General features: G+C 39.5%; 1 protein-coding gene across 4 annotated transcripts in view; it reads right to left on the bottom strand.

The window, feature by feature from the left end:
• The window catches only part of DPF1 (double PHD fingers 1), a 110,997-nt gene that overhangs the window by 20,233 nt on the left and 65,600 nt on the right, over positions 1–25,164 (bottom strand). For 3 of the 4 annotated variants that reach the window (XM_077285541.1, XM_077285539.1, XM_077285538.1), the window contains exons 4-7: positions 11,229–11,356; positions 10,745–10,834; positions 8,093–8,171; positions 7,406–7,537 (exon numbers count right to left, since the gene is read on the bottom strand). In XM_077285541.1, coding sequence (XP_077141656.1) covers positions 7,406–7,537; positions 8,093–8,171; positions 10,745–10,834; positions 11,229–11,356 — 429 coding nt within the window. The remainder of the gene's footprint in view (positions 1–7,405; positions 7,538–8,092; positions 8,172–10,744; positions 10,835–11,228; positions 11,357–25,164) is intronic. The other variant, XM_077285540.1, reaches the window with a different exon arrangement.

The raw sequence follows: 25,164 nt of genomic DNA, 5'->3' as shown, positions 1-25,164 counted from the left end.
TTTTTTTTTTTTTTTTTTCAGGTGAAAATGCTTTTTTTTTAGTCTTTCCATTGACTTTTATTGTAAAGTTTCAACCATCTTGGCGCTCAAAAGAATGAACATGTGAACGGTCGTTTTCCCATAGAAATTAATATTGCGCAGCCCACATAGTACATTGCGCAGCCCACGTAGTACATTGCACAGGCCACGTTGTACATTGCGCAGCCCACGTTGTACATTGCGCAGCCCACGTTGTACATTGCGCAGCCCACGTAGTATATTGCGCAGCCCACGTAGTACATTGCACAGCCCACGTAGTATATTGCGCAGCCAACATACTATATTGCGCAGCCCACGTTGTATATTGCGCAGCCCACGTTGTATATTGCACAGGCCACGTTGTATATTGCACAGGCCACGTTGTATATTGCACAGGCCACGTTGTATATTGCACAGGCCACGTTGTATATTGCGCAGCCCACGTAGTATATTGCGCAGCCCACGTTGTACATTGCGCAGCCCACGTTGTACATTGCGCAGCCCACGTAGTATATTGCGCAGCCCACGTAGTACATTGCGCAGCCCACGTACTATATTGCGCAGCCCACGTTGTATATTGCGCAGGCCACGTTGTATATTGCGCAGGCCACGTTGTATATTGTGCAGGCCACGTTGTATATTGCGCAGCCCATGTAGTATATTGCACAGCCCACGTTGTATATTGCGCAGCCCACGTTATATATTGCGCAGCCCACGTTATATATTGCGCAGCCCACGTTGCATATTGCGCAGCCCACGTTGCATATTGCGCAGCCCACGTTGTATATTGTGCAGGCCACGTTGTATATTGCGCAGGCCACGTTGTATATTGCGCAGCCCACGTTGTATATTGCCCAGCCCACGTTGTATATTGCCCAGCCCACGTAGTATATTGCGCAGCCAACGTTGCATATTGCGCAGCCCACGTTGTATATTGCGCAGGCCACGTTGTATATTGCGCAGGCCACGTTGTATATTGCGCAGCCCACGTTGTATATTGCCCAGCCCACGTTGTATATTGCGCAGGCTACGTTGTATATTGGGCAGTCCACGTAGTATATTGCGCAGCCCACGTTGTATATTCACGTAGTATGTAGCACAGCCCATGTAGTGTATTGCCCAGCCCATGTAGTGTATTGCCCAGCCCATGTAGTATATTGCCCAGCCACGTAGTATATAGCACAGCCCATGTAGTATATTGCCCAGCCACGTAGTATATAGCACAGCCCATGTAGTATATTGCCCAGCCACGTAGTATATTGCCCAGCTCACGTAGTATATAGCAATGTGGGCATCATACCCTGTTAAAAAAAAGAAATAAAATAAAAAATAGTTATATACTAGTTATATACCTTCCGGAGCCCCCCGGATCCAAGCAAAGTGGTTACCGACGCTCCTCGCGCGCTCCGGTCTCAAGAGTGCATTGCGGTCTCGCGAGTTGATGACGTAGCGGTCTCACGAGACCGCTACGTCATCATCTCGCGAGATCGCAGCATGGACCGGTTACCGGAGCGTAGCGAGCGGGAAAGGCCTGTTGTCGATCCGGGGGCCGACGGACGGTGAGTAAATAACGATCGAACATTAGATCGTTTTACTATTCATGCTGCATAGGCAGCATGAATAATAAAAAGTCGGTCACACAGGGTTAATAGCAGCGGTAATGGAGTGCATTACACCGCGGCATAACGCGGTCCGTTAGCGCTGCCATTAACCCTGTGTGAGGGCAGACTGGAGGGGGGTACGGAGCGGGCACTGACTGCGGGGAGGAAGGAGCGGCCATTTTTCCGCAGGACTGTGGCCGTCGCTGATTGGTCGTGGCTGTTTTGCCACGACCAATCAGCAACTTGGATTCCATGACAGACAGAGGCCGTGACCAATGAATATCCGTGACAGACAGACAGACACACAGAAGGACAGACAGAAAGACGGAAGTGACCCTTAGACAATTATATAGTAGATATTTTTTAAAAAGGGAATCTGTCAGCAGGATTTCATCTCCCAAACTATATGTGCATGTAGGTCTTTCAAAGACAAGTCCAGCAATACCTTAACATGGCCGGTCAATTCCTGTTACTAAGAAATCGGCGTTTGAATTGATATGCAAATGAGGCTCAAGAGCTATGGTAGATCTGAAGCCTCCGCCACTCCAGCTCTATTCCCCGCCCAGCGCTGCTTCCTCCCCCTGCTTAACTCATGGCTCCTTTTGAAAGTTTTGATGCTGTATGACTTCTGGCAAGGGAGCAATGAGTTAAGCAGGAGGAGGAAGCAACGCTGGGCGGGGAATAGAGCTGGAGTGACAGAGGCTTTAGATCTACCATAGCTCTTGAGCCTCATTTGCATATCAATTCAAACTCTAATTTCTTAGTAACAGAGGAACAGATTTGTCATGTAAAGGTATTGCTGGATTTGTCTTTGAAAGAGCTCCATTTGCAATAAATAGTTTGGAGAGGGGGGTAAATCTTGCTGACAGAGTCCCCACTTGGGGTTAAAAATCATTTATGCAATTGAGTTACAATGCAAATATTACACAGTTTGGCTTTTACAGCCTCTGGGTTTAACTCTGTAATCTGGGGTAATTAAATCAGAGTGTGCTGACTGACAGATTCTCAGTTAACTCATTCTGCAGGTTGTGGAATGCAAACGGAGCAACATTTTTAATGAAACCCAATTGCAAAACGATTTTTTTTTAGCCTCAAATTAATTGTTCCCAATGGTGGACAACCCCTTTTAAACCTTTTTCATTATTTCAATGAATGCTGTACCAATAAGGGACCCAATCCCAAGAACCCCGCCGTTCTTTATCCTGACCCATTGCTCTACATGTAACTGTGGCTCTGCTTGGGATCTCCGCTCATTCCCATTTACTAAGTAAGATGCAGTAATCGGCACAGCCACATTCGTATGGATGGCGCTGTGCAGAAATGAACATTGAAGACCACGGCACGGACGTTTTTCTGGGGTCCTGGCGGGTTGGTCACCAGACATCGTACAATCATGTGAGGTAGTAAGAACAAGAGGAGCGGATCCATCATTGCTTTGTGCTTTTTTTGTAGAGTAAAAATGGGTCGGATTGTGACTGTATTTTATTAGCTTTATTCATTATGTAATTTGCGTCTTAAAGTTAATTTTACTTTATTTTTTTTTGTTGGTTCAAAATTATGTATTTATTTTTCATTATCCAGATGTTTTAGCCTAATTAGTAACACTGGTCAACAGCATTTTTGGTGCCAAAGATATTTCATCGAATTTAGGGTATTTTTGGGGTGCTGATTCTGAATATGTCATCAGTTTTGCCAGATTGGCTCAAGTTTTTGAGATTTTTGGTATCTTATTTATAGCACTTGTTGGTAAATGCGACGCATCATCTCATTAATTTCTTTGGATTAGTACTTGAACTGAGCAGTTCTCAATATAGTTTTGTGTTAATTAGTGTTCTAAAAGTTTGTTCATAGCTTGATTTTTGCACTAACTTTATGTTGTTGTCTGTTTTCCAGTGAAAAGCATGAACTCATCAAGAAGAAGTTGTCTTAACGATCCAGACTCATTCTGTTACATTTGTGGTGAATACACACTGCCAAAACATAGAAGAAACATAACAGACTTCGTAAAAAAAAGTGTATTTTGCCTATTTTGGGGTTATGCTTGGGGACCAAGACAAGTTTTGGGCACCACACATAGTGTGCAAAGCATGTATCGAATTATTACCAAAATGGAGCAAAGGACAAAGAAAAAGCTTCAAATTTGGTGTTCCAATGGTGTGGAGAGAGCCAAAAAATCATCATGATGACTGTTATTTATGGTAAACACAGGTACAGGCACATCTTCACAATGAGGGACAGGCCTTCTTGCAGATTCCATGTTACTCCCATTTTCGTTTCTTATGCTTATTGAATCCTTGCACTTGCACTGCACAGAAATAACAGTCATCATGATGATTTTTTGGCTCTCTCCACACCATTGGAACACCAAATTTGAAGCTTTTTCTTTGTCCTTTGCTCCATTTTCGTAATAATTCGATACATGCTTTGCACACTATGTGTGGTGCCCAAAACTTGTCTTGGTCCCCAAGCATAACCCCAAAATAGGCAAAATACACTTTTTTTTACGAAGTCTGTTATGTTTCTTCTATGTTTTGGCAGTGTGTATTCACCACAAATGTAACAGAATGAGTCTGGATCGTTAAGACAACTTCTTCTTGATGAGTTCATGCTTTTCACTGGAAAACAGACAACAACATAAAGTTAGTGCAAAAATCAAGCTATGAACAAACTTTTAGAACACTAATTAACACAAAACTATATTGAGAACTGCTCAGTTCAAGTACTAATCCAAAGAAATTAATGAGATGATGCGTCGCATTTACCAACAAGTGCTATAAATAAGATACCAAAAATCTCAAAAACTTGAGCCAATCTGGCAAAACTGATGACATATTCAGAATCAGCACCCCAAAAATACCCTAAATTCATTAAAATATTTTGGACACCAGAAAAAAAAAATTTTTTTGTTGACCTGTGTAATTTGTAACTTTTCAAAATGTAGTAAAAATTTTGCACTATTTTACTCCCGTACTATAATGGAGTACAACATTTGTTTGTTTTTTTGCTTATTTTATGCAGTTGAAGATAAACGTGCGACAATTGAAAGAATCGTGCGACTTTTTATTCTAAAAAACACAAAAGAGACAAAAACATCTTTTGATTTTGTGCCAATTCATCAAACATCGTGCACTTATTTTGATGAATCGGTTACAAGATCCGCCGACACACAAACAAAGACTACACCAAAAAACAAAAAAATTTTTTTTTTTAAATGCAAATGATGAATTGAAGTCTAACGGGCCCCCTGCGTAAGGCCTCATTCAGACATCAGTGTTTCACGTACGCGTTCTATCCGTGTTTTTCATGGATAGAACACGCACACATTGTAGTCTATGCGACTGTTCACATGCCTGTGTTTTTTTGCGGACTATGTGTTTGTTCAAAAATCACGGAAACATATCTGTTTTTATTGGCATCACGGATAAAAAAAAACTGGTATGGTCAAATCACGGACGGACACCATCTGCTAGGGACATTCCTGCTGACTGTCTCCAATAACAATTTGCTGAATTATGAATGCTGCTCTGGGCTATAATGGAACTCGGTACAAGGTTTAGTTACAAAGTTACTCTATTGTCTATGTAAGTTATTAATATTACATAAATATTATATATATTTCTACTTTAGCATGGTGTTCAGAGGTAAAAATTCATTACCCTAGTGGGTATAATATTTTTAAAACTGTACAAAAAAAACCCTGTAAGAGCCATAAATGGGGTTTAAAAAGAACCAGAACCACTTTTCTTTGCCTGAGTGGTTTGCAACCTGTATCTCTGTGAATGTTGGGGAACTACAACATCCAGCATGCTGACAGAATCTGAGACTCCTTTAGCAGGCCTCATTCAGACATCCATTTTTTTTTTAGTTTAATTAGTGAGCTGGATCGGATTTTTATCCTTCTGTTTGTCCATTTTCATAATTAATGTGGCATCCATGTTTCTCTTGTGCATAGAAAGTAAGTTTCCAAGCTTCTCTTAACCAGTAAACGGTAAAAAAAAACGGACACATGGATGACACACGGACAGCATCTAAGTGATATACGTTTTTGTTTTTCATGGACCCTTTGAATGGTCAATTTGGAACCACAAATCAGATCAAAAATAGATACACCTGATTTTTTTTAGACAAGAAGTCTGAAAAAAAAAAAAAACGCTAAAAGACAGGTATGTGAACAGGCCCATAGACTATGATGGTTACGTGAAAAACACAGACTGGATGCATATGTTAAAAACATGTCTGAATGAGGCCTAAGAGAGATAATCGGATCTTAAGCAATAATTTACACCCCCATTGACAAGGCACTTTTTTTTGAAGGGTCACAATGGTGGAGATGGCAGAGGGGTTTAGGTTTGGAATCAGATGGCCTATGGTGCGGATATGCTCTTTTATGTTTATTTAAAGGGATTGTCCAACAAAAACAAATTATCATCAATCCAGAAGAAAGGTTATAACTTATTGATTGGTAGGGGTCGGACCGCTCGGCAGAATGGCGCACTTTTATACCCCTTAGCATGGCGTGATAGTGGGACCTTGCAGCTCTTGTAGGGGATCATTGATGCCCACTCCAATGCTCAACTGGTCTCTAAATCTTGGTCACATCTCAACAAATTGGGAGCAGCAAAAAGAAATGCCCCCACATCCGATCACTGTGGGTCATCGGTGCACCCAGTAACTGAATTGGCAGGTCTTGTGATTAACACACTGCACTAAGAAGTAGAGACCAACGAGAACTGGGAAAACGTAGGAATGGGAGCGGAGGAATTGGGCAGGGTGACTCCCACTTTTTTCTTAAAACTAGTCTGAGCTCTTTGCAAAATATATTTTTCAATCTGTTGGACAACCCCTATGAGGTCCGTTACCACGCACAAATAAACAGCATGACAGAAGCCTCAATCAACTCTTTTGCTTGAATTTTCACATAGCAATGATTGGAAGAGGGGTTTATACGGATGATCTTTAATACTATGATGCATTTAACAGGATGGCGGCACATCCCCGTATTGCACGAGGAGGTGCGCTGACAAAAAATGAAAATTTTTATACCTTCATAAAACATATGATCAACAACAAACCAGCCTTTTATTTAGTTATTTAGTTTTTTTGTTAGTCATTTGATTGCAAGCCATGCCATGTTATCTCCAGCCGGTTATGAGGTATGAAAGTGTGGGAGACCAAAAAGTACACAAATCTTGGGAAAAAAAATGCATTTTAAAAAGTGGAATAAATTCCAAAAACCCTTTCTTTAAAAAACAAATAAAAGACTAAAATAATTATGGAAAAAAAACTGAAATTCATGGAATAATTGGGTTTGGAACAAGCTTTTGGATAAGTGAACGACCTATCATATCTATAGGTGTGTACCTGCACCTAAAATAAAGGAAAAATTGCTCTAGCAAACACCAGAGAGGAGATTTACCAAGTGAAATGTCCCAGAATTCTGGCTCCATTCGCGCCCAAAACTGTCGTACATGTCACGCACCACATTTCTTACATGTTTTAGCGCCGGCCTGAAAAGAGGCATGGTGTATTGGAAAGGGAATACCTGCCGACAGTCCTGATTTTGGCAATACAATCCTGCAGATCGACTAACAAAAGGGGTGAGGTGAGCATAAGTGGGCGTTTTGAGAACACTAGCGGGAGGTTTCGGGGCCTAAATGTGCTAGTTTTTAGCAAGAAAATCTTGGCGAGTGTATAAGGGGCATGGGCTTAAATGTAACACCGCATCCTGAAAATGTGACCCGGGGATTGTGTCCACATTGACAACGGATGAAATCCATGGTACTCACGTTTGTGGTTATTTTTCCTATGGAAAGGGATTAGATATCGCTCAGCGTTCTCCTCCCCCTCTTCCTCAGCCAGATGAGTATGGGTGTAATGGTAGCTAAGACCGGGCCGATTCTTGTATCTCTTCCCACAGACTGGAAAAGAAGAAAAAATGAATTCTGATATTATCAGCACCATCTTAAGACCATAGCAAACATATATTTGCAACCTATGTATCCAAAGCATACTGCAACATATTTGTATTACCTTTGGGTGCTGCAACTCTGCTCCCATTTAAGTTAATGGAAGTTGAGTTGCAGTACCCAAGAATGGCCACCATAAGGTGTATGGAGCTGTGTCATTTCAATGGCCGGTTTAGGCGCTACAATCAGCTGATCGGCGCTAGTGCCAGCTGCCGGACCCCACTGACCTTATATTGATGATCTATCCTAAGAAACCATTCCTTTGGCTTACTTTAAGGAATTTTTTTCTTATATGTCAGTGTAAATGTGGCCAATCTTAAGCTATAGATTCTTTTAGCGTGAATCCATACGCTTGTTGAGTGAGGTCCAAAGTGTCTAAAACACCTTCTAAATGTGGATCCCAGCTGGTTCCTAAGAATTCTAGTGCAAAACGTTTTCTATGACGCGTTCCCGACACGGTGGACATTCACATGAAGCTGTAATATGAAACACTGGGCTGCCACTTACTGTCACACACATAGGGTTTGTCTCGATCTTCCAATGTTGAAGGATCCTGTCTTTTTTTCATGCCCCCAATTCCACAGGCCTACAGGAAAGAAACGGCTATTACAGAAAGTCCACTTGCTATCTTGTCACGATAAAGAAGTGATCACCGGCCCAACGTGGCTCTGAAATTCAGACGTCATACATACACTATGTGGACAAAAGCATTGAGACATGAAGTCGGTCCCTTTGCAGCTACAACAGCTCCCGCTCTTCTGGGAAGGATTTCTACAAGATTTTGGAGGTGTCTGTGGGAATTTTTGCCCCGTCATCGAGAAGAGCATTTGTGAGGTCAGACATTGGGATGAACCAGAACAGAGATATATATCAAAGGTACTGGATGGGGTTGAGGTCGGGCTCTGTGCGGCCGGTCATTTTCTTGCACCAACCGTGTCTATATGGACCTTGTAAACTGGGCACAGTCATTGGGGAACAGAACAGGGCCTTCCTCACACTGCTCTCAGAAAGCTGGAAGATACAATTGTCCACAATATCTTGTGCTGAAGAATTAAGATTTCCCTTCACTGGAACTAAGGACGAGGTCGACCACTAAAAATCAACCCAATAGCATTTTCCCTCCTCCACACTTTACAGTGGGCACAGTGCAGTCAGGAGGGTAATGTTCTCCTGGTGTCACCAAACCCAGACTCCTCCATCAGACACCAGATATAAAAGTGTGATCCATCACTGCTCAGAACATGTCTCCTCCAGAGTCCAGTGGTGGCGGCTTTACACCGCTCCATCCGACGCTCTAGACTATGCTTGGTGATGTAAGGCTGCACGCAGCTGCTCGGCCATGAAGCTCCCGGTGGGGGCGCAGTGCTTGTGTGATTGTTAATACCAGAGGAGGTCTGGACTGTGCAGTTATGGAGTCAGCAGAGCGGTGGTGACTTGTCTGCCCTCTGCTCCTCAGCAGTCGTAGACCCCACTCTGTAATGTTACAAGGTCTCCACTTTGTGGCTGAATTGTTGTGGTTCTTTACACTTCTCAATATTATCGCTAACAGATGATGGGTGGATATTTAGGAGGGAAGAAATGTCATGGACGGACTTGTTACCCCGATGGCTCCTATTACAGGACCGCGCTGGTATCAGTGAGCTCTGTACCACTGGCCATTCTGTCACATTACTATAGGCAGATGGCATGGCGGGGGGCCACATGTTATACACTGAGGGCAAAGGGACTGAAGGAAAGACCTGCATTCAACAGTGAAGAGTTGTGTCCAATACTCGTGTCCATATAGTGTACATAGACGTGGAGTCGATAAGTATGGCTACATTTTTTATTTTACTAAGGCTGCCCCCAAATTAGAAAAGTTTGGTTACGATTGTAAAAGCAAGGGAAAAAAACTGTCCCATTTCATGAAATAAAATCCAGACCAGATGGGTTTTTAATTGATGAAGACGAACCAATATTCTTACCAATACACATAGTAAATTCACCAAAATTTGGTCACCCTGCATTGCATATGCCCATCAACAGCTCGCAACCCAAAGCTTTGGTATTAAGGCTACACCCCACACCACCTCTTCGCCCAAGTTTCCCTTCTTCACTTTCTTTTCCATCTTTCTTATCTTCTCTTCTTTCTATAGCATCTTCTTTCTCTCTGCTCATTATGGGCTATTTTATTCTATATTGTTAAAGTAACATATGACATGTTGTCATTTTCATTGTACCTCGATGCAAAGCCATTTACTCTATTTTTTATATGTTTTATGATTCTATGTTGTTTCTCCGTAAAAAATCACTAAAAAATATTTTAAAGAAATGTTAAAAATATGAACTGAAGGTATAGAATTTTTTTTTTTCGCGTGAAAAAAATTGACTTTATGCTCACATTATCTTATAGTCAAACTCCACCACCACAAGGTTCAAAGCGCCTCATGGTGACGTATTGTTCTCAACTTGACAGATAGATACACAGACACATCTCTTTTACGATCAATGTTGCGAAAAAATGTGAAAACCTATCTTTTCGTCTCTTAACAGAAAAAAATATTAATGACTTCAGTTTTTACATAATGGATAATACATAGCATGCTTTTATTTTTTGTTCTGTACCACAGCCTAATTCTTAGCTTTGCTTTATAGACATGGACATGATCAGCAGAGTCATCTCATAATTTATTTTTTATGGTAGATGAGTCAATTACACTCTACTTTCAAGACAATACTATTACATATTGCTGATATCGTATTGATGTATGAAGGTTTCATGTCCATTAAGTCCTATTAATTGCTGCTGTCATAAAGCCCACAAAGAGATGCTATTGGTCATGCTGTGAAAAAATCACCCATGGCCACCTTATGAGCACAGCTAGTGTCTAGTTGCATTTTCTACAAGTCCAGGATCACATTTAAAGGACAAGCTGAATTAGTAGATGATTAGAGATGGAACCAATTAATGTATTAGTCAAGTCTAGTACAAGCCGTAGATATGTCTTACAGATTCCTATCAGACAAACCCAAGTAAAGACTCTTACAGGTGTCTTGTTCCTTCCTTATACACAGTTACACCACCCCTGCCTCCCGAGACTCTTCATGATTTTTTTCTACCTTTTTAAAATTGAACTTTTAGCTTTATGTAACCCTTATATTTTTCCAAAATGTTCTTACCTTTCCTTTTGCTCTGATCTTGCGCTTTGGAGTGTCATCTTCTAGGTCTTCACCCTCTAATTCGTGTGGGATATCTCCCACCTGTGTCTTCTGGAAACATGGGAACCAAACTTAAAATTTCCCTCCCCTAAAATTCACTGTACATGTCCATAGATGGAGAAAGATTGGTGTTGGACAAGTGGATGGAAAAAGAACCAAGATTGAGGACAGTTTAGATGCCAAACACTAGAAGAAAACCATACTTCTGTCTGGAATTAGAATGTCCATATTTCTACAGGTCATTATTTTACATAGGTGTGAACATAAAGATGACTGCTATTGGGAACGATGGAAGAGAGAAAGAAGAGACCTCGTCAGTAGTTATGTAGAACGGATGGATAAATGGGCATTAAACAACAGATGGCGATATATAAGATGGTTTTATGATACAATGACTATGATGACAGAAGACCTCAACAACGAATATCCGGTATGCTGACCTCACCTGACAATCACTAATTATCTCCTCCTCTTTGAGTTCCAACTTTTTATCAACCGTCTCTGCACATAGTAAGGCTTCTAAGACCGGTCCCTCGGGTAAACTACTTTCTTTTTTCATAGGAACCTCATAGTCTAAGACAGAAATAAAACATGATTTAGCACCAAAGTTAATAGGTTTGTGTCTGCTTAGAAGCATAGCTGAAAAGAAATGTATACTCACGGTAATCTTGAGCTGTGACGAGTAGACAACTGTGTATCTTGCAAATACGGTAATCTAGTTTAGGTAATAAATACCCAGGACTATTTCAATCTTATTGTGTTGGGGAAGGATACTAAATAATCTGGAGAAAACCTAGGCAAACTTCAGGAGAACGTACAGAATCCAAGCATACGTGGATCTGTTTGAATATTGAATTCAGGTCCATCATGCTGCCATATTGATTTATATATTCTAGTACTGGTATCATTCCGTATTAATTTCAGTGTGCAGAACCAAGCATGGAACCAAATAGTTATGAGGAGTCAAATTAGTAATGGTTATATAAAAAAAGTTTCCCCAGGGACACGTGATTTATTAATGTAATAACCGGACATATGCATAATTGCCAACAAACCCAATTTTATCCAGACAAACCTCTGAATTGGAGGTCAAAAGGTATAGGTAAATGGTGCTCAAAAGGGAGTGTTCTTTTGCATTTTGGGGTATTCTCAGGGTATTAAATGTTGTGGCTTAATCTACTGAAATGTTGGTAAGTATAATTTGCCGGACTGTATGCGCGAGGCATTTTATTGTGTATGGCTGGATAAAAGTAAAGGTCTACATTTCAAAATCAGGTCATTTTATTTGGTACAAAATTCTGTGCCGATATAAATATATATATTTATCTGTGCAGATATAAATTCTGTGCCAATTAATATCTTAATTTATCATTAGAGTTAAGGCTCCATTTTTCTAACATGGATCTCCAAATCCCCAGCAAAGGCATAGCGCTAAACCCTAACCTCTTACTTACAAATTTGACTATTTTATACCGTAAAAGTGTCATGACAAATCCCTCACTGTTTTACATAAACCTTGATAACGCAGCTGTATGATGTTAGCTTCTTCTAGTGGTGGCTGTAGGCAGCGAGAAATGTAATATTGCATACATACGGCATGTGGATTTAACAGCGTATTCACTGTAAATTACAGTAAAGTTTTTAGTAAGTTTTTAGTAAGCTACTAAGCCACCCAATACTAGAGCAGGAGGCAAATATAGCAATAAACTCTAAAACAAGTTATCACCTATTCATGGGATACATAATAACTTGTTGATTGGTGGGGGTCTGACACTTATGCCCCCATTAGAATGGAGCAACAGTGCACGTCTTGACCACCGCTACATTCATTTCCTATAGGGCTGCTGAGCGCTGCACTGAGCTTTTTCTAGCAGCCTCATTAAGAATAGATGGAGCTTCCAACCTGCCATTTTGTATGCTGATAAAAGTTCCCCATCAGTTATTAAAGTTACCTGATCAGGTCCCAGCGGCCAGACCCCCGCAGATCAGATTTCTACTGGACAATCCCTTTAAGCTCCAACATTTATAAGTATATCTTAAGAATCATTAATATTGTCATTGAGTAATATTTCTGTTCTCTGCATTACATATATTCTTCCCTTGGGAAATGACAAGTTAATTACAAAAAAAATAAAAGTTTCTTCAATACAAGTACTTAATATTGAAAATTCTTCAAATCAGGTTACCTTGAAGCCATTATATTGGCTGCCTTGGAATATAATAAAAATACAGTATATAAAACTATTTTAACTTTTTTTGTAATTATTTTCCAAAATTCATATTGCATTATGATCAGAAGAAATTGTTATTATTTGTTTTTCTTTTATTTTCAATAAATTCATATATACAGTGGGGCAAAAAAGTATTTAGTCAGTCAGCAATAGTGCAAGTTCCACCACTTAAAAAGATGAGAGGCGTCTGTAATTTACATCATAGGTAGACCTCAACTATGGGAGACAAACTGAGATGGCACCTGTTTAAACTTGTTATCAGTATAAAAAGACACCTGTGCACACCCTCAAACAGTCTGACTCCAAACTCCACTATGGTGAAGACCAAAGAGCTGTCAAAGGACACCAGAAACAAAATTGTAGCCCTGCACCAGGCTGGGAAGACTGAATCTGCAATAGCCAACCAGCTTGGAGTGAAGAAATCAACAGTGGGAGCAATAATTAGAAAATGGAAGACATTCAAGACCACTGATAATCTCCCTCGATCTGGGGCTCCACGCAAAATCCCACCCCGTGGGGTCAGAATGATCACAAGAACGGTGAGCAAAAATCCCAGAACCACGCGGGGGGACCTAGTGAATGAACTGCAGAGAGCTGGGACCAATGTAACAAGGCCTACCATAAGTAACACACTACGCCACCATGGACTCAGATCCTGCAGTGCCAGACGTGTCCCACTGCTTAAGCCAGTACATGTCCGGGCCCGTCTGAAGTTTGCTAGAGAGCATTTGGATGATCCAGAGGAGTTTTGGGAGAATGTCCTATGGTCTGATGAAACCAAACTGGAACTGTTTGGTAGAAACACAACTTGTCGTGTTTGGAGGAAAAAGAATACTGAGTTGCATCCATCAAACACCATACCTACTGTAAAGCATGGTGGTGGAAACATCATGCTTTGGGGCTGTTTCTCTGCAAAGGGGCCAGGACGACTGATCCGGGTACATGAAATAATGAATGGGGCCATGTATCGTGAGATTTTGAGTGCAAACCTCCTTCCATCAGCAAGGGCATTGAAGATGAAACGTTGCTGGGTCTTTCAACATGACAATGATCCAAAGCACACCGCCAGGGCAATGAAGGAGTGGCTTCGTAAGAAGCATTTCAAGGTCCTGGAGTGGCCTAGCCAGTCTCCAGATCTCAACCCTATAGAAAACCTTTGGAGGGAGTTGAAAGTCCGTGTTGCCAAGCGAAAAGCCAAAAACATCACTGCTCTAGAGGAGATCTGCATGGAGGAATGGGCCAACATACCAACAACAGTGTGTGGCAACCTTGTGAAGACTTACAGAAAACGTTTGACCTCTGTCATTGCTAACAAAGGATATATTACAAAGTATTGAGATGAAATTTTGTTTCTGACCAAATACTTATTTTCCACCATAATATGCAAATAAAATGATAAAAAACAGACAATGTGATTTTCTGGATGTTTTTGTCTCAGTTTGTCTCCCATAGTTGAGGTCTACCTATGATGTAAATTACAGACGCCTCTCATCTTTTTAAGTGGTGGAACTTGCACTATTGCTGACTGACTAAATACTTTTTTGCCCCACTGTACAGTCATGGCCAAAAGTATTGACACCCCTGCAATTCTGTCAGATAATACTCAGTTTCTTCCTGAAAATGATTGCAAACACAAATTCTTTGGTAATATTATCTTCATTTAATTTGTCTTAAATGAAAAAACACAAAAGAGAATGAAGCAAAAAGCAAAACATTGATCATTTCACACAAAACTCCAAAAATGGGCCAGACAAAAGTATTGGCACCCTCAGCCTAATACTTGGTTGCACAATCTTTAGCCAAAATAACTGCGACCAACCGCTTCCGATAACCATTAATGAGTTTCTTACAATGCTCTGCTGGAATTTTAGACCATTCTTCTTTGCCAAATTGCTCCAGGTCCCTGATATTTGAAGGGTGCCTTCTCCAAACTGCCATTTTTAGATATCTCCACAGGTGTTCTATGGGATTCAGGTCTGGACTCATTGCTGGCCAACTTAGAAGTCTCCAGTGCTTTCTCTCAAACCATTTTCTAGTACTTTTTGAAGTGTGTTTTGGGTAATTGTCCTGCTGGAAGACCCATGACCTCTGAGGGAGACCCAGCTTTCTCACACTGGGCCCTACATTATGCTGCAAAATTTGTTGGTAGTCTTCAGACTTCATAATGCCATGCACACGGTCAAGCAGTCCAGGGCCTGAGGCAGCAAAGCAACCCCAAAACATCAGGGAACCTCCGCCATGTTTGATTGTAGGGACCGTGTTCTTTTCTTTGAATGCCTCTTTTTTTCTCCTGTAAACTCTATGTTGATGCCTTTGCCCAAAAAGCTCTACTTTTGTCTCATCTGACCAGAAAACATTCTTCCAAAACGTTTTAGGCTTTTTCAGGTAGGTTTTGGCAAACTCCAGCCTGGCTTTTTTATGTCTCGGGGTAAGAAGTGGGGTCTTCCTGGGTCTCCTACCATACAGTCCCTTTTCATTCAGACGCCGACGGATAGTATGGGTTGACACTGTTGTACCCTCGGACTGCAGGGCAGCTTGAACTTGTTTGGATGTTAGTCGAGGTTCTTTATCCAACATCCGCACAATCTTGTGTTGAAATCTCTTGTCAATTTTTCTTTTCCATCCACATCTAGGGAGGTTAGCCACGGTGCCATGGGCTTTAAACTTCTTGATGACACTGCGCACGGTAGACACAGGAACATTCAGGTCTTTGGAGATGGACTTGTAGCCTTGAGATTGCTCATGCTTCCTCACAATTTGGTTTCTCAAGTCCTCAGACAGTTCTTTGGTCTTCTTTCTTTTCTACATGCTCAATGTGGTACACACAAGGACACAGGACAGAGGTTGAGTCAACTTTAATCCATGTCAACTGGCTGCAAGTGTGATTTAGTTATTGCCAACACCTGTTAGGTGCCACAGGTAAGTTACAGGTGCTGTTAATTACACAAATTAGAGAAGCATCACATGATTTTTCGAACAGTGCCAATACTTTTGTCCACCCCCTTTTTAATGTTTGGTGTGGAATTATATCCAATTTGGCTTTTGGACAATTCTTTTTGTGTTTTTTCATTTAAGACAAATTAAATGAAGATAATAATACCAAAGAATTTGTGTTTGCAATCATTTTCAGGAAGAAACTGAGTATTATCTGACAGAATTGCAGGGGTGTGAATACTTTTGGCCATGACTGTATATTTATAACAAAAAATCCTACAACCAAAAATGAGATGTTCATCAAATGGGAAAGGAGAAGGGTGGATTGTACATGTATACCTCTTATGTGTGTCTTGGTACAATACAGGAAGGTCTCCCTCCCTCGGTATTATACACAGTAAGCTTGGAGATCCATTAACTGTCATTAGCACAGTTAAAGCCATAAAAAGACACTTCTGTACTGCAATTAGCCATAAAAAGCCAATCAGGGTGTAGGCGGCAAATAATCAGAGGAGGAGGAGGGAGTGCGGGGCTCTTTCTGAGGCTGGCATGGGATCTGCAGTTTTTAGCAACAGCAGCTGACCCAAAACACAGCAGAAGGAATTTTGCTTTTCTTTCGTGATGTTATTTTGGGTTCTTGGTTTGACCTTGGGATGTTTTTTCTACTCCATGCGAATTTCAGAATTCGTAAAATCTTAAACATGACCTTGAAGGGTCGCGTGGTGATTTTTATTATTCCAATGCATCCAAATCAAAATGAAAAAAAAAATAGGCAACACTGCACAATCTTACTTAAAAATATTATTAAATATATTGTTTTGTTTCCACAGCTCCTATATTAGCCTATATGTTTCCATGGTAACAGACCACAAACAAACCTTGCGTAGTCTGATTCTCTTTCATCTGCCACCTACTTCTTAATAATACACATCAGTAGGTTCCAGAACATGGAGTAGAGAGAGATTTATTGTCAGGTTCACCTTTCTATTCGACAAATGCAAATCTCGATTTCATAATTTCAGAATTAAAAAGCGATATGTGGATCAATTAAATTTAAATTAGGTGGAGAAATTAAGCGCTTCTCCTCTCCTGGCTCATATTTCTATTCGGAAATACATTCCATCTCAATTGGTGCTCCGCAGGAGTGTATCTCCTTCATATTTAGTTCATTACATCTAGTCATGGCTTAGATAAAGAGGAGCTGTATCCAGGTCAATAGTTTTTGCAGTATTTGTTCTTATTTTATTTCCGCTCTTCTCTTGAGTATTACTATTTTTTGTTTTAAATTCTGCCATATAGTCTCAGGATATTGGCCTTTATTGAATGCTCTTTACAAGTAGCTCACAAGATCCTCGGGGGTGTGTCTTTAAGCTGCTCTGTATTATCACTCTGTGAGCCACACCCCTTTTGAGAAGACCAAAAAAATAGCACTAAATAAAAAATCTCTGGAACTGTATGACAGATTTTGAAAAAAAAAAAAACCTACAAAAAAATCACCAGAATACTGCAGCACAAACTGGACACTTTTAACCCAGTGTCAGGTCCTCTTTAAGCACTTTATCCACTTTATCTATTACAAATTTACCATTTATTGATGCATCACCTATATTACTTCCCAGTTTTCTCGTTTTTTCCTGGGACCGTCCTATTTTAATATATATATGAGTATTTAAATGTATTTATATATACACATGTATTTAAATATACGTGTATATAAATGTATATATATGTACGTGTATTTAATGTATGTATATGTACGTGTATTTAATGTATATATATGTGTATTTAATGTCTTTATATATACGTGTATATAATGTATTTATATATACAAATATTAAATATATTTATATATATGTGCATATAATGTATGTACTGTATGTGTATTGAATATATTTATATACACGTGAATATAATTTATTTATATGTATGAATTTCAATTTATTTACAGCTCTGGAAAAAAATAAAAGACCACTGCACAGTTTTATAAAAATCCGCTTCTCTATATGTCTGACAGCCATTCCATTCCAGTGTTGGTTGAATTCCAACCAGAGTACACCTCATTCTACTTAATGTGCCACTGATTAGGTGATCACCTGAACCAAATCTTATTTAATGAAGGAAAGTATAAAAACACTGCTGTGGTGTTCACAATCCTCTTTCAATAGGACAAGCTGGATGGCAAAACAAGTGCTAGTAATATCCCGAAAGTAATAGCAATGAAAAAATAACTTTTAACCATGACAAAGGAGTTGAAAATAAAAGTCTTGAGTGAGGAAAAGAAGGGCTCAATTCTGGCTTTACTAGCAGAGGTATATAGTGATTGTCATGTTGCCTCCATCCTTAAAATTTCTAAGACAGCATTCCATTACAACGAGGTCAAACAGCAGATGTTGGGGACAACAAAGCTACAGACCGGCAGAGGGCAAAAATTCAAATGTCACTCAGCAACTGCAGGATGACATCAAGCGACCTACAAAAGGAATGGCAAATGGCAGCTGGGGTGAAGTGCACGGCAAGAACAGTTCGTAACAGGCTCCTAGAGGAAGGGCACAAGTCATGTAAAGCTAGAAGAAAGTCTTTCATCAATGAGAAGCAAAGGAGAGCCAGGCTGAAGTTTGCCAAAGACCATAAAGATTGGACCATAGAGGACTGGAGTAAGGTAGTCTTCTCTGATGAGTCTAATTTTCAGCTTTGCCCAACACCTGGTCGTCTAATAGTTAGACGGAGACGTGGAGAGGCGTACAAGCCACAGTGTCTTGCACCCACTGTGAAATTTGGTGGCGGATCGGTGATGATCTGGGGATGCTTCAGCAAGGCTGGAATTGGGCAGGTTAATATTTGTGAAGGATGTATGAATCAAGCCGCATACAAGGTTATCCTGGAAAAACACTTGCTTCCTTCTGCTCAGGCAATGTTCCCCAACTCCGAGGACTGGTTTTTCCAGCAGGACAATGCGCCATGCCACACAGCTAGGTCAATCAGGGTGTGGATGAAGGACCACCACATTAAATCCCTGTCATGGCCAGCCCAATCTCCAGACCTGACCCCCATTGACAACCTCTGGAATGTAATCAAGAGGAAGATGGACAGTCACAAGCCATCAAACAAAGAAGAACCGCTTACATTTTTGTGCCAGAAGCAGTGTGGAAGACTGGTGGAAAGCATGCCAAGACGCATGAAAGCTGTGATTAAAAATCATGGTTATTCCACAAAATATTGATTTCTGAACTCTTCCTGAGTTAAAACATTAGTATTCTTGTTTCTAAATGATTATGAACTTGATTTTTTGCATTATTTGAGGTCTGCAAGCAATGTATTTTTTTGTTATTTTGACCATTTCTCATTTTCAGAAAATAAATAAAAAATGTATTGCTTGGAAATTCAGAGACATGTTGTCAGTAGTTTACAGAATAAAAGAACAATTTACATTTTACTCAAAAATATACCTATAAAGAGAAAAATCAGACAAACTGAAAATTTTCATGAAGAGATCCAGAATAACAGTAATTAAAGCTTTTATTGAGAAAATTTATAAAACGCATAAAAATGCCCAAGCACCCTAACATAAGGTGGAGGCTAGGTGCAGTACATCATTAAATTATATCAATTGCAAGGTAGTAATATCCTCATGATGTATACATTTCCGTGCATATAGGTTGCATATAGGTTGCATATGGGTTGCCTAAGCATACCGACAGTATATAAACAATACCAATGTACACAGATCAAAATAAACAATCCCAGTAATATCTACCTGCAGGCTGCACCACTCTCCACCTCACCCCAACGCGCGTTTCGCACCGAGCTTCTTCCGGACGCCCCCGGACGGAATTTTTATGCGTTTTATAAATTTTCTCAATAAAAGCTTTAATTACTGTTATTCTGGATCTCTTCATGATAATTACTCCCTAGGGTAACTATCGGTGATTATATTGTATTTTAGAAGTGCCAGTTACATTCTTTTGGGACATTGGTGATTGAAACTGAAAATTTTGCAGTGGTGTCTTAATTTTTGCCAGAGCTGTATGTCTGTTTTCTTCCAGAAACAATGCCCCACCAGTCCACAGGTTGTGTCTGGTATTGCAACTCTTATTTACTAATTTCATTAGAACTTGGTTGCAATACCAGGCACAACCCAAATACACAGAGCTGTATATATACCGTAAATGTATTTAATGTATTTATGTATACGTGTATTTAATGTATTTATATATACGAATATTTAATGTATTTATATATAAGTGCATTTAATGTATTTATATATACACGAATATTTAATGTATTTATATATAAGTGTGTTTAATGTATATATATATATATATATGTGTGTATATATATATATATATATATATATATATATATATATATATATACATACACACACACACACACACATCTATGGTTTTTTCCATTTTCTGTAGTTCTAAAAAAAATTTATTCTGATCAGGAGGACTGCTTTTTTATGAGAAGTGAAATTGCATTTTCTTTCCAGACAAGTATACAAAAAAAAAGAGCATTAATACGTCTGGTCATGTGGTTTGATAGTTTCCATGGCAACTGCTTTTTTCATTTACTGAATAGCTGAATTAAAAAAAAAAAATTGAAGAAAAATGTGAGAGGGAAAAAAAACGGGGGAAGGGAAGAGGAGAAAGGGAGGGGTGAAGAGGAAGAGTGAGGAAGGGAAGAAATAGAGGGAGAAATAGAAAGGGGGAGATGGGATATAAAGAAAACAGTAAAGGAAAAATAAAAAGAGGAATATAAGGGAAGAAATTGATAATGAGGAGTAAGGGTGGCGGGGAGAAGGGGGGAAAATAAATTAGGCAAAGTAATGTCTGAGAATATTGTAAGGCGAGAGCAGAGATCATACTGCTGAGAGGACCGCATGGTGGGTTCATTACCAAGTATATGGGGTCTAATTCCCTACGGCTGCTCTATTACACCTTATGCTCTTACCTGATTAAATTGCCAGACTGAGCTCATCACTAGTGACGATGCTAGTAATGTCTGAATTAGTTATGCCATAATTAACACCCTAATTTAATAATAGTAACGGTGAATAATAGTAAATACCAATAAAAATAGTAACGACCTGACAAAAACGACAAAAACCATCACATACTATTCCCAGTAGTGCACAAAGGAAATCCTCCAAAGGCAGCCTGTGGATGTGATGTCTAGCAGCCGCTCGAGTAATACCCTGCAGGGGATTTCTAGTTCTATTCTAGCAGAGAATCTCTGACATTGCCCTTGTGTCAACCCCAAGACTTAACACTGTAATATCGACTCTATTAAGACTGCAGTGAGAACCCCTTGTACCCTAGGCAATCGGCTCTGATAATACAAACCCCCAAAATCCATAAACTATACATAGTCTTAATGTATGCATATGCTCTAGGGAGAATTGAAGGGGATTAACCACCTCTGAAATACAAAAAAAAAATCCAGAATGCAGTAAAACAATAAAAAAAAATATGCTGCGGTCAGTGATTGGCTGCAGCAGCGCCTAACAAACTACAATTCTGGTGTTTCAACTCCTTTTTTCCTTTCCACCACGCAAATAATTTTCGATTTTAAAAGATCGGGTTTTTACAGATACGACGATATATCTTTATTGTTTTCTTTTCTTTTTGATTTTTAACTGTAAAAAGGTGTATGATTAAAATTTTATTTTTTAAAAACATATTTTTAAATTTATTTTTCTCCTTTTTCACCACGTAAATAATTTTAGATTTTGATAGATCGGATTTTTACAGATGCAACGATATATCTTTATTTTTTTCTTTTATTTATTTTTTTATTTTTAACTGTAAAAAGGTGTATGATTAAAATGTTTATTTTTTTATATTTTTAAAACATATTTTTAATTTATTTTTCTTTAAAGTGGTAGTCTCTTCTCCAAGATCCTAGTCCAATATCTCCAATTAGTAATGTAGTATAGTTCTCCTGATTCTCTTTGTTGCTTCCTCCATGTGCAGGGAAAGGCAGTAGCTTAGATATCCATGGTTACGACCACTGACAACTAACAGTCACTATATGAGTGGTCGTAACCAAGGATACCTAACCTACTGCAATGCCCTGCACATGGTGGAAGCAACAAAGCGAATCAGGAGAACTATACTACATTTCTAATTGGAGGTATTTGCTAAAATTATTACACCTACTACGTATTGGGATAGGATTTTGGAGGTGGGAATATCCCTTTAACTTTTTTCTTTAATACCACTGAGATTGCTTCATCGCTTGTCCTATATACTGCAACACTGAGATAAATAATGAACTTGACATTTTCCTATCGAACATAAAAACAGTCTGGGTTTCATAGGAGTACAAATTTGGTGGCGACGTAGGCCTCCAGTATGCCCCCAGCTGCCATGGCAACCCAATGGCACCATCACAATTTTGTGATTGAAAGAGGCACCTAAATGGTTAAAAGGCAGTGATTGACAGATTACTCTGGTCGATGACAAATGCGCTAAAGTGATAGTTATCAAGAGAGAACTATGAAACCGGTCAAAAAGAAAACCTGCCTGTCACCCACAGCAACCAATCACAGGAAGGCTTATATTGAGAATTGTGCTTTGAAAATATGAAAGCTGCTCTATGATTGGTTGCTATGAGTGACAATGTTTTTACAGTTTTTTTTTTATAAATCTTCCCATTTCCTCTGATGAGCTGTTATTTGTATCCGATAAATTAGATTCCTATTAAATGACAGTAAGCAAAGATCATAAAAACCGTGAATGATTAATAAACCAATCATATAGCAAAATATTTATTTGATGGAAAAAATACCTGATTTAACCCCTTCCAACTTGTTTAACTTTTTTCCCCCCAATCTTACCATATATTGTACTGAAAAACAGGTAAACAAAATTCCGAATTGAAAAGGAAAAACAAACCGCAATTTCAATGTTGTTTTTTTCGACTTTTGTTTTTGGCAGTAAAAATGACCCGGTAACTTAATTTTACGGATCAGTACAGTTATGGTGATACCAAAGTTATAAAGTGTTTTTCAATTGTTTTTTTTGTTGTTGTTTTTTTACTAGTTAAAAAAAGTTGCCAAAAAAAAAAAAGGTCTTGAGTCGCCATAACTTTTTTATTTGTTTTCAAGTTGTATTCGTTCTTGGTGTTTTTGTTCGTTTTTTTTTGCTGTAGTTTTTGGGGTCCATATGTCTTTTAAGGGTATGTGCACACGTTGCGGATTTGGTTGCTGATTTTTCCGCACAGAATCCGCATCTCTTGGCAGAAAATGCAGGCCAAAATGGTTGCAGATTTAATGCGGAATAGATGCGGATTTGTTGCGGATTGTCTTGCGTTTTTTGATGTCCTGACTTGCCTTACTCAATGTATATCAATGGGTGCAGAAGCGCTGTGTTTCCGTACAAAGAATTGACATGCTGCGGAAAATAAACCGCTGCGTTTCTGCAACATGTGCACAGCGGATTTTGTTTTCCATATGTTGACATGGTACTGTACACCGCATGGAAAACTGCTGCGGATCCGTGGCCAAATCCGCAGCGTATGCACATAGCCTTAATCTTTGTTTCCCATTTTTGAGAGGTGATGTGTTTAGAAAATAGAGATTCTGACCAGTTAAATTTTTTTTTTTTTACATTATTTCATCATTAACCGTATTGGAAATATTATATTTATTTTTTATTTTGTCTGGACAATTCCATAAGTAGCAATATTAAAAATGTCTTATTTGTCGCTATCTGCGCTGTGCAAGAAATGTCATATTTGTTGTAGTTGGGCTGCACAGAGCAGTAATTTCGCCACTAGCCGCTATGACAAGCTATCCGCACTTCACGCTCACACCGACACTATAAACCCACCCCATCCCCACTCCCAACCTCCTGCTATCACAATTTACATCTCAACTAGCTCCAATCACATCATATACTATGGGTGCCGGCTGTGTCACGCAGCTGGCACCAGGATTGTATGGAACGGACTCAACGTCTGAACCTTTGCACAAGTGTGCACATCCGCCATAAATGTATGGCACCAATTTAAAGGGTTATTCTCAACATTGCAAGATATCACTTGTCCACCCGACTGATGGAATCTCCACTGATCCTGGGGACGAGACTCTGAAATGCTGCAACACAATGGAGAGGTGGCCCAATGCTCACCACCACTCCATTCATTGTCTACGCGATGGCTAGAGGTAGAATGAATAGAGGTGAGGTGCATGTGGTCGACCATGTCTCCATTTTTAAGCCTCGTTCATGGGAACGGTTGGGGAGGCCCTCGATAGGATGGTTAGGTGACAACTTGAAATATTGGGAATAACCCTTTAAAAGAATACCTAGTAATTAGGGATGAGCGGACCATGCACGTTCGGTTTCTGGTACCTGACCCCAACTTTATTCAAAGTTCGGTTTGGGTATCACAACTGCACTTGAATAAGAAAACATTTCAATGGACTTCCGGGAAAGGTCCATGTTTGGCGTTTACCACTGGACAGTAATTGTCCGGTACGAACACAAAACTTTTAAGTTTGGGTCCGCTCATCCCTACTAGTCATCCATCATTGTGAATTCTAGCAAACGTTTTCAGAGTCACTAGTAATATTCTGCATACAATTTCTAGTATTGTCACCTATGCACACCACCGTATTACGAGTCGGCCATATTGCTGAGTGCAAAGACTTCTATAGGGTCCTAAAATACCTTTTTATCCTGTCGATTTCATGTATAGACTTTTACTATAAGAAAATGATATCATGCTTCACTAAATATTGTGTTACCAGGGTATTCTCACCAAGTTTCATGGCTAGGGTAGAAATTCTAAGGCACTATTCACATTTGCCAAGTGGAAAGGATCTACTGTGAGATGAACACCACCAAGCGCTTTAACATTGCATTTTGTTATATTTTTCTTTTCAAATTGGAGTTGTTGTTTTTTTTATCCCACTGTATTGGGTGTTTTCTAATGTGACCTTTGGACCCCATCAAGTATCGGGGTCTGGGTAGGTGACTGGTACCTCTTCTCCATCTAAAGCTTAAAGCAATGCCTCTTCTACAGGAGTTACTGGAACTTTTAAGTAAGGCGCAACAAAATGATATATACCTAAGCAAATAAAATAACAAAGTGAGTTGCAAGGTGGATCAGTGATCATATCTTTCAGGCTTGACCAGAGCCACGTGTTGGTTTCTGCATCCCCACTCCAGACTTTCAATGTATTTGGACCAGGGCTATTAGGGTACATTT

The sequence above is a fragment of the Ranitomeya variabilis genome, chromosome 2, assembly GCF_051348905.1.
Source record: "Ranitomeya variabilis isolate aRanVar5 chromosome 2, aRanVar5.hap1, whole genome shotgun sequence".
Taxonomy (NCBI): domain Eukaryota; kingdom Metazoa; phylum Chordata; class Amphibia; order Anura; family Dendrobatidae; genus Ranitomeya; species Ranitomeya variabilis.
The sequence above is the reverse complement of the archived record's forward strand: the minus strand, read 5'-3'. Positions and strand labels throughout refer to the sequence as shown.